The 17,470-nt window shown below is 34.1% G+C and overlaps 1 protein-coding gene across 1 annotated transcript; it reads right to left on the bottom strand.

Moving 5' to 3' along the window:
* Nucleotides 1–478: 478 nt before the first annotated feature.
* Nucleotides 479–3,019, bottom strand: LOC110732543 (transcription factor MYC2-like). Its single transcript, XM_021912498.1, has one exon. The coding sequence runs from the start codon at nucleotides 2,791–2,793 to the stop codon at nucleotides 829–831; it is 1,965 nt and encodes a 654-aa protein (XP_021768190.1). The 5' UTR covers nucleotides 2,794–3,019; the 3' UTR covers nucleotides 479–828.
* Nucleotides 3,020–17,470: the final 14,451 nt, after the last annotated feature.

The raw sequence follows: 17,470 nt of genomic DNA on the forward strand, positions 1-17,470 counted from the left end.
AATAAGTAAGACGTGGTTGTTAGTGATCCCAAAACAGTGACGCGAGAAACAGAGTGAGATAACCTGAATCTTCCAAATCATGCACTTTGCTATTATTAATGAACCAATCAACATAACATGCTTACTGAATTACAGATAAAAATTGTACAAAAATATCCACCTACAGACCTACTATTATAAAGTTTGCATTTTATTATTTGCATAAACAAACAAAAAACTGTTACTCGGCTACAACAACTCCCATGTGAATGTCACTTTACTAACATAACATAAACTTTTTAATTTCCTTCAATCTGCACATGCCAATTTGTTTATAAAGTACTCCGCGTAACACTATTACGGAATACTACTACATCCTCAAATAATTGCTCCATTTCTAGTTATTCCGATTAGATGTGGTTGTTATAAGTAACCTTAACACTAACTTCTGTAAACCGATAACAGTAGTTCCAAAAGGTCACTATTAACACTACCATAGTAGTTACTCTCCTAGCAGCCTTACATTTCAGTTCAATGCTCAGAACAAACAGGAATTATACATTTATACACATACAAGACCTTAGACCATAAATCAACTCAAGAATCAAAACTTGGTGTTGGAGCTAAGTGTTTTATTTCCATTTACAAAGATTGGCAAAGGATATATATACACCCAGCTCCTGTTTACTTGTACATACAACATACACTAAACTTAATCTAAGAATTTAACTTCAACTAAACTATAATTATACACTGCCCAATAATTAATACTGGGATCAATAATAACTAATATGAACAACATAGCATAACTAACTTCTAAATATCATCTTATCATCAATTTTCACTTTGTTATCTGGGATCTGATACCTTAGAAGTTAGAACCATCCTTAGTTGTTCTTGGCTATAATATCGGTTCCCCATCTTCGCGGTCGCTTGTTGGATCATTAAGTCGTTAACAACCGATACACTAGCGTGTGTGACATCTAAGTCTAACTCTTTCAATGCGGCCATTAGCCTCGCGGCTGGATGATTCTTCTTGTTACAATTGACGCGAATCATCGCTTCCCAACCGACAATCTTAACATCGATTTCTAAATCTACCAAATGCTGTTGTTCAATTCCATTCACTTTGATATCATTATCAAAGTGCGGTGGTGGTTGTTGTTGATGATGGTTTAGTGATCCCACGCCTCCTCTAGAGGCTAACAACTCTTTCTTTAACTCTTCAACTTGAGCAACCAATCCTTCTTTCTCCGACTCAAAGACTGTGAGCTTCGACTTAAGTTCGTTTATGTACGATATGGCGTCCCCTAAGAGGGACGCCTTATCCATCTTCGAAACGTTGGGGACAACCGCACGAAGCGCGTAGAACCTTTGATTAAGCTTCTCCCTCCGTTGTCGCTCCGCCTCTACATGATTCAATGGCTCTTCTCTTCCATTAGCAGGCTTTCGCCCTCGCTTCCTCGGCCTCTTCTCCGGCTCAGGTGCCACCCTACCACTATCCACCTCTCGAACGGACGCCTCCAAATCGGAATGCTCGGAATCGGGACCGCCATTATTACTCGATTTCCCCACCCCGGACGACGCTAAAATCACCCCAGAAGTAAAAGACAACATCCCCTCATCATTACTCCCTCTTGAATTAGGCGAACAACGCTTCTTCTTATTGCTATTCTCATCCATTAAAAACTGAGAATTCGCCCCAAAAATTGAATTGGAGTTACCATTGTTAACAGGTTTCTTAACATCACCCCCCCCAAAACTCAAAATCTCTCCAGATTCCGGCTTTAAACTCCCATTACTCTTTGACCCACTTCCATTAAACCCAGCGTACTCCGAAAAATTCAACTCTCTGGTAAAAAACCCAGGTTTCTGAGCCTCACTAACGTTGCTCTTAATCGGACTATCCAAATTAATCACTTTCGATTGAGACGGCTGAGATTGTTGTTGTATCGTCGGCGGTGGTGGCGGCGGCGTAGGAGTTTTTCTCGCCTCCTTCACTTCCGGCGGGTTCGGGTCGTTGATCCACATCGCAGTCGGATCACTGTCACTGGAAGGAGCAGGGGTAGAACCTGGAACAGGCCACGAACAACCCGGGTCATTGGGCCCAGGCGCAGGCCCAAAACAGAACAAAACCCTAACCTTATTCATCAAATCTGGGCTCTGAAAAATCACCTCAGTGGACCCCAACTCAACAACGCCGTTCAACACCGGAATCGACACCATCGTCTGAAGCCCGAAACACGACCCTTGTTTAGCCCGATCACACGGCGAACTCGACAACCGTTCAGGCCCGGCGGCCCAAATCGGGGAGGAGCTTAAATGGGCCTGGCCCGGTAAATCCTCACCACTAGCAAAAGTATGAGTCATAGAAATAAGGAAGAACCACTCAGTATCGGTAACTTCCTCTTCAACGGCGGAATCTTCCGGCGGAGAAACGCCGGAAATGAGCGAATTCAGCTCCCGGAGAACCTTCTTCCGGTGCTCCTGCTCGGCTAAATCCTGAGAAATTCGGTTAGTCGCCGCCTTTTCTTGGCGGGTTTGTTTATCTTCACCTTTGTAATACCCATCACCCCAACCGAGGAGAGATTGGCCGGAGTAATCGATGCTGTATTGCCAGAAAATAGCGTAAGTCCAGCTCTCACCGCGAGGGGTGGCGGGGACGTCGATTAAGGCTTGTAGACGGCTGTGAAGGGTGTCGTGTGCGGCGGCGGAGGCGGTGGTTGTGGAGATGGAAGGGTTGTAAGAGTCCATCATGAGTAGGGAAGAAGATGAAGATCCATTAATGTCATCAGATGACCAGAGATTCATCATTATTGGATTATTTAATTGGGATGAATTTTCAAAGGAGAGAAATTCATGAAAAATGAGGAGAGGAGAGGAAGGAATGAAACACGTGAAAGAGAGGGAGTGGCGGCTTGGAGAAGATGGGAAGGCAGTGTGAAATGCGTGGGGGAAGAAAGAGGAGAGAGAAATAAATGAGTGTTGATTAGAGAGGGAGTGGGTAAGAGGGGGGTATGACACTCGGAGAAATTCAGTCATGGGTGCGTGGGCTATTATATAAATATCTGACTTATTTTTAATTCAAGTACTCCGTTTTACTCAACTTATTTTGTCTGTCTCGTTTAAACTATTTTTGATATAGTATGGAGTAATTGATTTTCACAACATTGAACTTGTATTAATTTATTTTGCTTGTTCAACAGTTATTTTAAAGTACAAAGTAGCTTTTAGTAAACTACTACTATGTGTGGCAACATAGTGATAAGGATAGTGCTTAATGGTGGAGGTTATCTTTGTCAAAAGTTATATTTTTAGTTCATATAGCTAGCCTCAACTTCTATAGACCTATATATTGCCAATTAGGGGTTAAGGGTCTATTCTGTTCAGCTTAATTTCAGTTCAATTCACTTTAGCTCTTAATTTACTTCTCTCATAAACAATTCATTTCAGCTATATTCAGTTCAGTTGTTTTCAGTAAATCGAAACAGGCCCTAAGTTGGTTAGGCCTTTTTTTTCACTTATACCCTCTTTTCGAATCTTTGTAAAACAAATGTTGCTTACAACAATCCTTTTATTTTTTACACTTACATAAAGCTAAAAAGCACTTACGAAGGACTAGTTTAATTCACCTTAATTTTGTTTCTGATAAAATTTATTTGATCTGATTGTCGGATTTGACCAAACTTTGACCTTATGTATATGATAATCTATAAAGAAAAAATATATCAAGTGGGTCTTATTAGATTCATAATAATATGTATTTTATTAAAATGGAATTTTCATAATTTTTTATTGTCAACACAATCGAATACAAAATTCAGGTTTATGGTCAAACAACAAGCTCAAATCAACTCCCTTAACCAAAGAAGACCCATTTTCAACACTTTATTTCACCAAATATTGATCTCTATATATTCAAGAAATAGCATAATAAATGAATTAAACGAGTACACACGTATTGTGTCTTACATATACATTACCAATCTAAGACACTAAAGAGTAAGAATAATACTCCGTACTCCTTTATAGAGGGCAGATACTATGAAAAAGTAGTTTCTACTCTTACAATTCTAGTACTCTTTGGCCGGTAGTACGGTACTCAATAGTAGTAATACTAATAGTGTATTACTATCACCTTGGTCGGTAGGTACGTAACAAACCGAGTAAGCTTAGACTTGATAGTAGAGTAGTTATATCAACTTTTTTGACCAAATTTAGTTGCTTCTACAATTTTTTGCTTCTTTAGTTCCTTGCATACTTTATTGCCTCTTTCAGTTATGCAAATCCTCATTATTACATACGAAGCTTCGTCTGTCTATGGAAGATTTATGCCTTTTTCATGTCTTTATTTATTTACATACCATTCAAATGTTAAACGTGTTCCAAGTCAGATGTATACATGTTTTCTTAGACATTCTCAAAATGTAATATTAATATGACAATAAATTAGAAACTAGAAAGAATAGGAGTAATGCTGTAATGGAGTATTGAACCTCCTCTACTATTATTATAGATTAATAAAATTATTGATGATTTAGATTATATGCTCACAATTTTATATCCTGTACTATACGTGGAATAAAAATTTCGGTATAATTTTTACAGTGATATGATTAATGTTACGCATAGTGCTTCTAGGTAAATTTCATAAGTATATTATTTAGATATTTTCTTCAATTAAATACACTCTTATAAGGTGCGTTTGCTTCTCATTAACTGAAATTATTAAACTTGATTGAACCAATTTTCACATTATGTTTACTTTTAATTTTATCTAATTAGCGTCAAAATCTTTTTTTAAGATGAATGAAGTGCATCCTTAGTTTAATACATATAGACATTCTTGATTATATTACTATAACCACACAATTTATGACATTTTCTTAAAAAAATAATTTATATCTATAGGAAAGTGATGAATGAATGTGAAGTTGTGTAGGTTCAACGAATAAGACAACAAAACAAAGGTAGAAAAAGAGATAACATTACCCATGTATAAATAGGGTATAAGTAGAGGTGATAATTGGGCGGGCCGGGCCGCAGTAAAAAATTATGCCCACTTCTCGGGCCGGGCCAAGCTTCGAGCCGGAATTTTTGTGCCCAAACCTGCTCAAAATGGTCGGGTCGTGCGGGCTTTCAGGTCGGGCCTAAAAATCAACTAAATATGCATAAGAACGCATTCCCAACCCCGTCCAAAATAAAATTTTTAAAAAAATTGGGTCGGGTCGGGCCCAACCCGATTTCGGGCCAAAAAATTCTGCCCAAAATCGGGCCGGGCCAACGAGCCGAGCCATACTTGATCAGGTCTAGGTATAAGGTGGTAGATATTCTAAGGTCGGGCAAATCGAGAGGGAGGTCTGTAAAACTTTTTTTTTCGGTTGAGGAATTATTGCACTTGGACTCACATGCCTAAATCCGTCTTAAATTAATAAATTTTATTTTTAATTTGAAAGTGGGAGAAAGTAGAGAAAAAGAGTCGTAAAAGAGTCTTACCCTTAAGTATTTGAAATAAGAATTGAGGAGATGTTGTTATATACATTCAAGTGCACGGTACATTCATGAGTATTTTATTCTCATTTTGATAATTGATTTTATTTAATCATCAAATGAAGAGTAAAAACTAACTTTGGATTAGTTGGGTATAGTACACAGTACGCCCGGATGTGTATAAAATATTTCAAGAATTGAGCCTCTAACTCGCGGTTGGAGTTACAGTTTGTTTGGGTAATGTTAAGGGAAGATAAAGAAATGGGAATGAAGAATGGAGTTATTTCCTTCCAAATCTCTTTATTGTTGAAGAGATAATTTTCTTAGAATTTAATCCCTCCATTTCTCTCCCCTCCAATTCTCTTCATCCCTAATTTGTTATCCAAATGAAAGTTATTCCCTACCTCCATTTCTCTTCCCTTACATTCCCTCCATTTCATTCAATCCAAACACACTCTAACGGTTTGTTTGGATAGCAAAGGGGAAGAGAAAGGGAAGGGAAGGAAGAAGAAGGAAGGGGGAGGAATGGAAGGGGTGGGAGAAGGTAAAAGGTTACATTTTTCCTCCATATCTTTCCAACATTGAAAGGATTATTGGGTTTCTTAAAGAGGGAGGGAAAATGAATCCTTCCATTTTCCTTCCCTTCCCTTCTATCAAAAGGTATCCAAAGAAGTGAGGATGGTTTCCTTCTTTTCTCTTCTCTTCCTTTCCCTCCAATTATCTCAATCCAAACAAAGTGTAAATTAAAGTTGATTCTCCATTACATACCATTCACTAGGCACAATTTTATGTTTACCCTTGATTTACACAATTAGGTTGATTCTCAAATATTTCCCTAATTTTTAGCTAATGTACCTACACAAATACTCTAATGTATCTAGTTATAGTCTAATGCTTACTTATGTACTATAAATACTCTTTTATACTCTTCAATATAATTAGCTTTCCAACATTTTCTTTCTCATAACTTTATCATGGTCTCATGAGATTTTGATCCATTTCTTCTTGCTTCCGCTACTACCATGGCTACACTATCAAAATCCTTTGCCGACCCGACAAATGATGGTGACCATACCAAACTTCCTTCTCTGAATGATTCAACCAAAATCACACTTTCCGCTCAACTCTTTTGGCACCCCGTATTTCATATACCAAGAGATGTCAATTATCCATTTTTTTTTCTCCAAACCCCTTACGGAGAAACAATTCCTTTTCGGCATCCCGTAATTTACTTATACCAAGTGTTGCCAAACATGAAATTCTCTCTCCAAACCCATTATTATGAAGAAACATAACATTTTTTCCGTTCTAAACCACCATCAATACCATTACATTTTTTTTCTTTCTATCTCACCTTCAATAGTTGTGAAGGAATCCCTATTTTATTTATTTTTTTATTCTTCTCCCATACGTTGAAAGCACATGCTAGCAAAAATTCTTCATTTTAATTTTGCAGTCAATGGTTCGCGTGTCACAACAACCGTGAAAAACACCCATGAAGCAACTCCTTATTCTCTATACATTTGAGGAAAAAAAAAACTAAACTCTCTAAACCCTCACGGAGAATGACAATGCAATGCAACTCTTCTCACCAACTACACTTCAATTCGTACATTGACCAAGATCGATTTGCGTTATTATATCCAAGATCGGGCACTCGTTTCGGACGTCTGTCTTGCAGGAACGTGTAAAGGATAATGATATTAGCAATTCATTATCCCTTGATTTACACAATTTGGTTGATTGACAAGGATTCCCTAATTGTTAGCTAATGTACCTAGACAAATACTCTAATGTATTTAGTTATAGTCTAATGCTTACTTATGTACTATAAAATACTCTTGTATACTCTTCAATATAATTAGCTTCCCAACAATTTCTTTCTCATTCAATGAGTAATTCCAAAAACTCAAAGCTTTTATTTGTCACTCATCATTCAATATTTTATTCGAGCTTGCCCCAGTTTCTTAAAATGACAAATACTGTAAATAATGGAAAACTTTTTAATATTTTATTATTTTTTTCTTGCTGACTCATCTTCTTCCTCCTCCTTCCATTTTTATCATTCCTTCTTCAACCTTTCGAATTTTAATGGCAGACGAAGCCCATCACCATAACCAACACCATTTCCGACACTACCAACACCACAACAACTATAACACCACCATATCTGGCAGCTTCGTCGCCGAATTTAACGAAAAACAATAAGAATAATATACTCCCTCCGTTTCATAATGTTAGTCCTATATACTATTTTGGGCGTTTTAAAAAGATATACCCATATTGAATATGTTCCATTTTTAACTTAATTTTTTTGGAATTAATTGGTTGTGGATTGATAACATGACTCTAAGTAAGGAAATTTCTACCTTGAATTATGCAATTATGACTTATGCTTTCCAAAAAAAAAAAATCAAAAAACTTAAATAAGGTAAACTAATTATGAATTATTTTGTATTTTAATGTTAGATTCCAAATATTCTTGTTTTCTTATTTTATGTGATGATTCCATATAAGACTAACATTATAAAACGGATGAAGTATAAATTAAGGATATGGTGAACTCCAAATGATTGTTTATTGTTGAAGAAATATTCAATTTCCATTGTTGAAAACAGTTCAAACCCTCCATTGTTGAAGAAATATTTGATTTCCATTGTTGAAAACAGTTCAAAGTCCATGGTTGAGGAGAGAGAAGTTGAGAACAGTGGGTAATTTTTTTACCAAAAAGACCAAAATACCCTTTGAAAATACATACAATATTTCTTATGTTGAGAAACTTGTATTGTCTCATTTTATTCGAGTGTTAAGAGGGACACCAGACACCTCTAACTTATACTCTAAATAGAATAAGAACAAATAAACAAGTGGGAATTATACTTTTTGAAGGGACAAGTGGGAATTATATGTAGTTTAATTTACAATATAATTGAAGGAAAGCATTAAATACACGCCAAAAACAAATTAAAAAAATGAATAAATAAATACAAGTTGCAAATAAAATAAAATCTTGAATCATTTAAGAGTTCAAAAAAATAAAAACCAAAGCATCAAAGAAAATGGAGTAGGAGAGAATGCGTTGGCTTCACGAGAGAAAAATCAATAACCATTGATTTGGTCATGGGGCCACCCCAGATATTGTCTGTAATTAAATATTACTATATGGTTAATTATATTCTAAGATAAGGTTCTCATTTTATTGTAGATCAACTAGCTATTAAATTAATCAAAATTGAGCTATATTAAAAAATAAAAAGGCACGTTTTGCTTGATGGGCATTGTGAAAGTGACAATTTTTATAATAATCAAATATTGTCATAAATCATTATTTTGATTCCATTTTCCACTTTCATAGTTTTGGGCACGTTTCATGCATCATTTGCCAACCCCTAATCATGTGTATTAAATATGGTTTTAGAGACATAACCCTGGTTTTATTTGTTAATTCTTTGATTCTATTACGGAGTATTTTTATTTCAATATATGGTACTTTTGTCATGGTGTATGGCTTTTTTTTTTTTTTTTTTTTTTTTTTTTCCTTTTGGCATTTTATCACTTTTCAAGCATTTTATTACAGAAAAGGTATTGGGTGCGGCAAGCCGCACCAAATAATTCGTGCATCAAGTATATATGATATGCAGTATTTGATCATGATATGTATTATTTGATAGAGGATATGTACAACTTGTTGGAGGATATGTGTTATTTAATAGAGGATACATACAATTTTGTTGTAGGATAAGTATTGTTTGTTATAGGATATGTAGTATTTGATAGAGGATATGTACAATTTATCTTTGGTAGAGGATACCACAGTTTGTTAGAGGATATCATCATATAGCCAATAGAGAATATCGTCCAGCCTATAGATGATATCGTAGACACGATTATAAATGATATCATATAGCCAATAGAGGATATCATCCAGCCTATAGATGATATTATAGACACAATTATAAATGATATCGTATAGCCAATAGAGGATATCATCCAGCCAATAAAGGATATCATAGACACAATTATAAATGATATCATATAGCCAATAGAGGATACCATCCAACCAATAGAGGATATCATAAACACAATATAAATGATATCATGTAGCCAATAGAGGTAAAGATGGCTCTGGGCCGTGCCTCATGTCAGGCCCACGTGCTTTGGGGTTAGTTAGGCCCGGCCCATGGCTTGGCCCACGAGTTTCGTGCCATGTCGTGCTTATGTTTTTAAAAGGTTGGCCCATGCACGACCCACGTGCCATCGTGTCGGGCTTGCGTGCCTAAGCAAAATTGCATTGATTTTAGCATGTTTTATCGTGCCGGGCCTTATCGTGCTTCTCCCAAGTAAAGGTGGCCCACGGCCCACACGCACAGTACCGTGCCGTGCATTTTTTCGCGCCCGTGTCGTGACAGGCTTCGTGCCGGCCCGATCCATTGCCATCTTTAAATAGAGGATATCATCCAGTTTATAGATGATATTATATACACAATAGATAATATCATCTAGCTTATATGATAGATTCAATAGAGGATATATCCAACTTATAGCAGATATCATCAAAACAATAGAGGATATCATCAAAATAATAGAGGATATAATCCAACTCATAGAAGATACTCGTATCATAAAAACAATAGAGGATATGAAAAAAAACAATAGAGAAGATATCATCCATCGTATAGATAATATTGTAGACACAATACATGATATCATCCAGCCTTTAGATGATACCATTTAGACAATGAATGAATAAAATTATGCCTATTTTATATTTAGTAATCTTTATTTTTAAAATAAACAAATGCTATAATTGTCTTCCTACCATTGAAGGTCAACAATGGCGGAACCACCATTGAAGATCCCGTACTAAGCTTATGGGTATAAACTAACATGCTCATTTCTCAACCAAAATACATTCATTTGTTATCAAAACGCTCACAATTCAACATACAAACACATAGGACAATCAATTTCAACAATTATACATCACACAAGAAAGCCCCAAATCGATTTTTTTGGGCATTTTTTCGTAATATCCGAGAATTTCAAGCAATTATCAAGCCAATTCAAGCATAAATCATGGACAAATATAATCAACAATCAACGAGTTTCTCGCCATCGGCGATACCACCGCCAATAACAAAGTCGTCGATGGGAGCGATCATTGGTATACAGCAAAAACCCGCTACAAAACATTTGGTCAGTGCGGACTGAAGCAATAGTTTGTATTTATATTTCGTATTCAAGCTTAAAAAAAAATAATAAAAAAAAAATTATATTTCGTATTCAGACATTTCTTTATCCCCTTGTTTGGAGGGATTTAGACTTGTATAATTGGATTGATTCACCTACAATTCTAAAAAAAAGTTCATTACAATTAAATTTTTCTTCTTACAAAGAAATAAAAAACGAAAATCATTAACCAATTTTAATATTTTTGTCAAGAGTGCACTAAATGTTTCTTGTATGACTATAGTTGTGCTATATATTGAAGAAGATCTGACCTATGAGCTATGAGCTATGACTCATTACTCAAATTCTAAGTAAGACATACATTATTCCGATTCTTTTGTAGGGAGAAGGTTTGAAGAAAGGTGATTTGTTCTTTCATTCTTCTTCTTGATTATAGAGGATAACCGACACATTCTTTTCAAACACCATATATATTCTTAGTGTACTACATAGACTTTATATATTCTTAGTGTAAACTTGTAGTAATGTTAACCAAGTAAAACCCTTAATTATGGAAATGGAAAATATGGCAAAAGAGATACCAAAACAGTAGTATAAGAGCCTCTTGTATTTAATTTTTATAACTAAAAATTAATTAAGGTGATATAAATGTATTTAAATTTCTGGTTTTTTGGGTAGATAGAGGCCACATACTTAAACCTTTTTTTAGATGTGCAAAATTTATATATGCACCTCAATATATATATATATATATATATGGTCGGGATCCGGTGAGAACCACCTCCTATGTGAGAAGTCATCCCATATGTGAGAACAAATCTCATCCATTAGATTGTATTAATCCAACAACTGAGATTGTTCCACTAATAATGGCAATAATGTAATTCTCAAAACAAACAAATCAGCCCCCAAAACCCGTACAATTTTGTATACTCCTCTTTCTCTCTTTTCAAAGCTTGAAGGTGGGATTTCTCTCTCCTCTTCTTCATTGTTGCATAATTTCAAGTAGTAATTGATTTCTCTTATTCGAATTTCTCTTAATTTGATTTTAATTTTGATAATTTCGATTGAATTCCCAAACTTCTTGTTCTGATTTTTGTAAATTTGATAATTTCAAATCATCTTCTTCCAATTTTGATAGTTCAAAACAACTTGAAGGTAGCATTACATTGGAGATTAAAAATTGAAGATCGATGATTTCTCTCTCCTCTTCTTCAGTGCTGCATAGTTTCAAGTAGTAATTTTCAGATTTCTCTTATTTGAATTTCTCTTAATCTGATTTTAATTTTCATAATTTCGATTTTACTGCTCTGAAAATTGATTCATGAATTGCTTGATTTGTTGTAGTATTCGAGCTCATTGACGATTGAAGAGATTTTCTACGTTGTTTTACTCCCATTTATTATAATCATTGATAAGCTTAGTAACACTGTTTCTCCTTGCTTCGAATTGGATCCTCCAAGTAATCATAAGCAAGTTCACACCGACCTCACTCGCCTTGCTCGTGAATCTCAATGTAAGTTTGATGAATTTTCATTTAATTTTAATTTTTTGTGGATCTAGTTTTCGAATTTGATTTTGAGCTTACGGTGAATGAAATTGAAGCATTATTTGAGTTATTCAAAGAATTGAGTTGTACAATCATTGACAATGGCTTAATTTTTTATTCAAAATTAAATTCAGTACTAAATTTATGGTCAGCATATTCATTACAATGTTCTTATTATGTTCTTATTTACGAATGATGTTATTATGCTCCTATGTTATTAAGTTCTTATTTTCAATCAAATTTAAAATGAGCAAATAAATTGAAAATGAGCAAACCTAAATATGTGTAATAATATAGAAAAAATATAATGAGCAAACATAATTAAAATGAACAAATACAAAAAAAAAAGAGCAAATATAAAAATAAGCAAATGAGGAAAATAATTTGGTGATGGTGGTGGTGGTAGGGTGCAGGGGACAGCGGCGACGGCAGGGGAGTGAGAGTGAGATAGGTTGTGGTGGTGATGGTGGTGGTGGTAGGGTGCAGGGACTAGGATAGGGGCAGAGGAAGGAAAGAGAGTGTATTTATACAAGGGTTAAAGGGAAAGCTTGTGGTGGAATAATGAACTTGGGATGGTAAAATTGAATTGTGGTTATAAATAAAAATGAAAAAAAAGGTGAGATTGGTGACATTGTGTGAGCTTATTTTGATGGGATGAGTTTTTGATGATTTGTTCTATGGCGAAATTGTACATGTACACTTTCTTTTAGTTATGACTTCTTGACCATATTGTTGTGTTCTTATTTTAAATTTGAGTATCATTGTTGCATCTTGTTGTTGTGGCTAGGATAGTGTGTTTGTTGGGGTTGTGCTTCCTCAATACTTATTTGCTCATTTCACAAATAAGCACTAAGTTATTTGCTCATTTGACAAATGAGCATTCAATTATTTGCTCATTTGCTAAATATGTATAATAATATAGAAAAAATATAATGAGCAAACATAATTAAAATGAGCAAATAAAAAAAAAAAAAGGCAAATATAAAAATGAGTAAATGAGGAAAATAAGCTGGTGATGGTAGGGTGCAGGGGACAACGGCGGTGGCAGGGGAGTGAGAGTGAGACAAGTTGTGGTGGTGATGGTGGTGGTGATAGGGTGCAGGGGCAGGCACAGGGGTAGAGGAAGGAGAGAGAATTTGGTGGTGGTGGTGATGGTAGGGTGTAAGGAAGAGGGTGAGAAATGGCAAAAATCAAATATGTCATAGTCAGCAAATATATCATACATGTTCTATTATACGCAGCAAAGTTGATTATTTTTTCACTTTTTGTTGCACAAATATAGTGTTTTTTATGATTAGTAGTAACATTATTTCACATGATTTGAATTGGGAGTTCTTACATGTCATACTTTGTAGTGTAGATCATAGTCTACCTTCTGCTATTCAACCCCTTATTTGCCCCCCTACTACTGCTCCCTAACTGTTGGCACCCTTCTACTGCCCCCTTCTTCTCTTATTAGTTTTCTATTTTACTGTGTTATTGACTTGTTATATATTGAGCAAAATAGAATTGTTCTGCAAGAGCTCAGTGACATGATAGCCATCAAAGCAGAGGAAATTTTTTCTACTCTCCAAAGTCTGGAGCTAATCCAGTATCGCAAAGGTCAACATGTCATATGTGAACCTATTAGCTCAATTGGTAGAGCATTATGCAAATGCATAGGGGATGTAGGTTCAATTCCTACATAGGTTATCTCTATAAACAAAATCAAATTCGTACTAAATTATATGAGCAAAAAATTGGTTTGAAATGATTTATAACTATATAAACTTTGTTACAATTAAACTCTCATACAAACTTGTGTCTCCACATTACATAAATGAACCTACGTGGGATTTGAACCCACATCTTTTGTGCATTTGCACAATGCTATACCATTGAGCTAGTAGGCTAACGTATTTAAAACATTCAAATACTCTCACAAATGAGCATTAATTTGACAAAATGAGCAAGAATCATTTGCTCATTTGACAAATGAGCATTAAATAATTTGCTCATTTGACAAAGGAGCATTAAATTTTTTTGCTTGGCAAATGAGCAATAAATAATTGCTCATTTGTCAAATGAACAAATAGTTAGTTGCTCATTTGTGAAATGAGCAAACATTAGTTTGTTTATTTGTCAAATGAGCATTAAATAGTTTGTATGTATGTATATATGTATGTATGTATGTATATATATATATATATATATATATATATATATATATATATATATATTTATTTATTTATTTATTTATTTATTTATTATTAATTCTTTATTTGGCCTCTAGCAAGTAGGTATCAACAACATGGTAACTTGGCCTATAGATAAAGTCAAAGGGCTTGTTCTATTCACCTTTTAAAAAAAAAATCAGGTTTAATAAGTTCAGATAAGTTCGTCAGATTAGTTACAATAAGGTTTAATAAGTTTAATAAGTTCAATAAGATCTAGTAAGGTCTAATAAGGTCCAATAAGTTCTAATAAGTTTTAATCAAGTCTAATAATAAGGTCTAATAAGGTCCAATAAGTTCTAATAAGTTCAATCATGACTAAAAAGTTTTAATAAGTTCAATAAGGTTTAATAAGTTCAGATAAGCTCAGATCCAATAAGGTGGAGTGAACACATCCTAAGAGTGTGTTCTATTCACTTGATTTTTACTTATCTGAACTTATCTGAGCTTATTAGACCTTATTAAAACTTATTTTAACTGTAATTTGAACTTGGGCAACCCTTATCAGAATTTATTTGAACTTAAATGAACTTATCTGAAATTCTTAGACCTGAAATAAGTGAAAATAAGGTGAATAGAACAGACCCTTAACATTCTAACCATTATATATCCTACTCCCTCTAGTGCATGTAATTCTCACCATTTTCATTTTATGTCTCATCAAAACACACTTTTGTTTGGTATTAACTAGTTTCTAGGTGCGGGCGATGCCTTGAGATACTGCATTATTTCCATAAAATCCTTATTAATATTTAATCTTAATAGAATGACAAATTGACAAGTAATATGATAATAGCTTAGTGGCTAACATGTTAGAATTTAAGCTTTAGATACGCTTTTTAATATATATAGTATAGATAGATGTCTTTAGTTTGAAATTAATAAAAGTTATGAAGTTTTGATATTGTGAAAATATGAATTTGACAAAAATAAAACAATCAAAGTAGACATGAATTAAATTAAAGTTAACTACTAGAGTGGGAAGTGATTCATAATTGAACATATAGTATTATAAATAAATAAATATGAGTATTTATAGAGTACTATACAGTACCAAATTAATTATGAAATGATCTCATTAGACTATTTTCAACATAAACATCGTCAAAGTCAAACACTAAAATTGTTATTATAATAATGATATAGTTTTAAATAGTTATGGAGTATTGTATTCTATAAAACAAGAAGCTATCACAAAAAAAAAGGAAGTAATACGGTAATATTTTAGTTTGGGATTACAAACACATGTTTCACTCGGAGTAGCCGGCCATGTCTTCACCCCGCAAACAAACCAGGCTTATACTTGTATTTTCTTCAATTATAGACAAACAGATAGGACCCATTTTAAATTTCATTATCCTTACCCAATAATTTTGTCCAATTCTTTATTTGTTTGCTCTTACAAATTACAATGACTTTTCAGCAAATATGATACATATAAATGATACAATGCAATTTAAATAATAAAGAATTTGTATGGTTTTAATAATATGTGGAATATGCAATTTTGATATGTACGAATGTATTTTTTTAATTTTTTATTTTATTTTTTATTGTTGGTCCATTGCTAGAGATAAGTACTTTATTTGCATTTGTCTTTTACCATTATGCAAGTATATACTATGTATATACAATTGTATCATTTGTATGCGCTAGTGAAGCAAATTGTTTATTTCCTTAAGTATGTTTTGTATGAAGGGCTGCCAATATTATACTCGTACTTCGTATATGATTTTAATTATTGTATTGTGACTTGTACGTATATCGCAAATGGTTATTATATTAAGATTTTGTTTACATTTATTATACAAAATTCTTACAAATAATTTCTTGGCATAGTGGTGAAGATGAAGGGTGGTGTGCGTTATGCATGTCACACGCATGTTCGTTCAACCTATAATAATTATAAATTGTGTTGTCTTTTGCGGCTAATTTGAACAAAATGCAAAATCCTTATACAAATCGATGTAGGACAAAGAAAGTGGAAGAGAAACACACAAAAATGATACGGGGTACTAGATAGCGTAGTCTTTTAGGTCTCGTACATGATTCAAACGATAAAGGGTGAGAGGGCCACATCAACCGAGTACAATTGATTTGATCCTTACCATATCTAGTCATGAAATTCGTTCAATTTTCCCATATATATATAACCCATAGTTATTAGATCTATATATAGGCTCTAACATGTCAACCTCCAAGTTGCCTCTAATGACGAATGATATCACAACCTTATAACTGGAAGATGGGGTTCGTAGGTTCTTTTGGCTTAGTACCCTTAGTTCCTATGACTTCAATCCCTATCACTAGAATAATGGATCAAGTACTATTTGGTAGTTTAACAATATACATTAATATAATCTCTCTATTTTCCTGAATTATAATCTGCTATTGACCACCGTAGTCTTGACATTGTCATGTTGGTAAGCAGTGACCACCGTAGATTGTCATGTTGAGTTTTGTCATTGTTAGTCCCCCATGACTACTAAGAATCAAATCACGGGAGAAGAAAAAATAGAAGGAGAAGAGAAGAAGGAAGAAGAGCAGCGGAAGAATAGAGAGAGGATTGAAGAGGAAAACGATGGCTTTTTGGCGTGATACCATGTAGAATTATGGAATTCTCCCTTAGGAGGCTTGTATTGCATATTCACAATATATATGTATGTGAGTAGTTTTGCTTTAAAGAGGATCATGCATGTAAGTAGGGATCAGAGCAGAACATGGTGTAGAAGTGTAGAATAAATATCAGCTCAAATAAACAGGGCCTAAATCCACAATCAATAGCATCAAACTTTGTTCAATTTCATAAATCATAACTATAATAAATTGAAGGCCTCTAAGTAGAATAGCAAACATATTAACACACATTGTGTGGAAGTCCAAAAGTAAGCAGTTGATGTGGTCATGCCCATGAAATTTGTAGCCCAAATTTGTCCCAACTCCCAGGCCCAATTAAATTTTGGTCAGCCCAAAAATTAGTTTAATACTTTAAGTTCGTAACCTTACAACGACTCTGATCTTTTTATTTTTTCTCTCTTCGCTTCAATTT

The sequence above is a fragment of the Chenopodium quinoa genome, unplaced genomic scaffold, assembly GCF_001683475.1.
Source record: "Chenopodium quinoa cultivar QQ74 unplaced genomic scaffold, ASM168347v1, whole genome shotgun sequence".
NCBI lineage: Eukaryota > Viridiplantae > Streptophyta > Magnoliopsida > Caryophyllales > Amaranthaceae > Chenopodium > Chenopodium quinoa.

Bases quoted from the DNA above. Each gene is read 5' to 3' on its own strand.
- LOC110732543 (XM_021912498.1), bottom strand. From the start codon at position 2,793: ATGATGAATCTCTGGTCATCTGATGACATTAATGGATCTTCATCTTCT.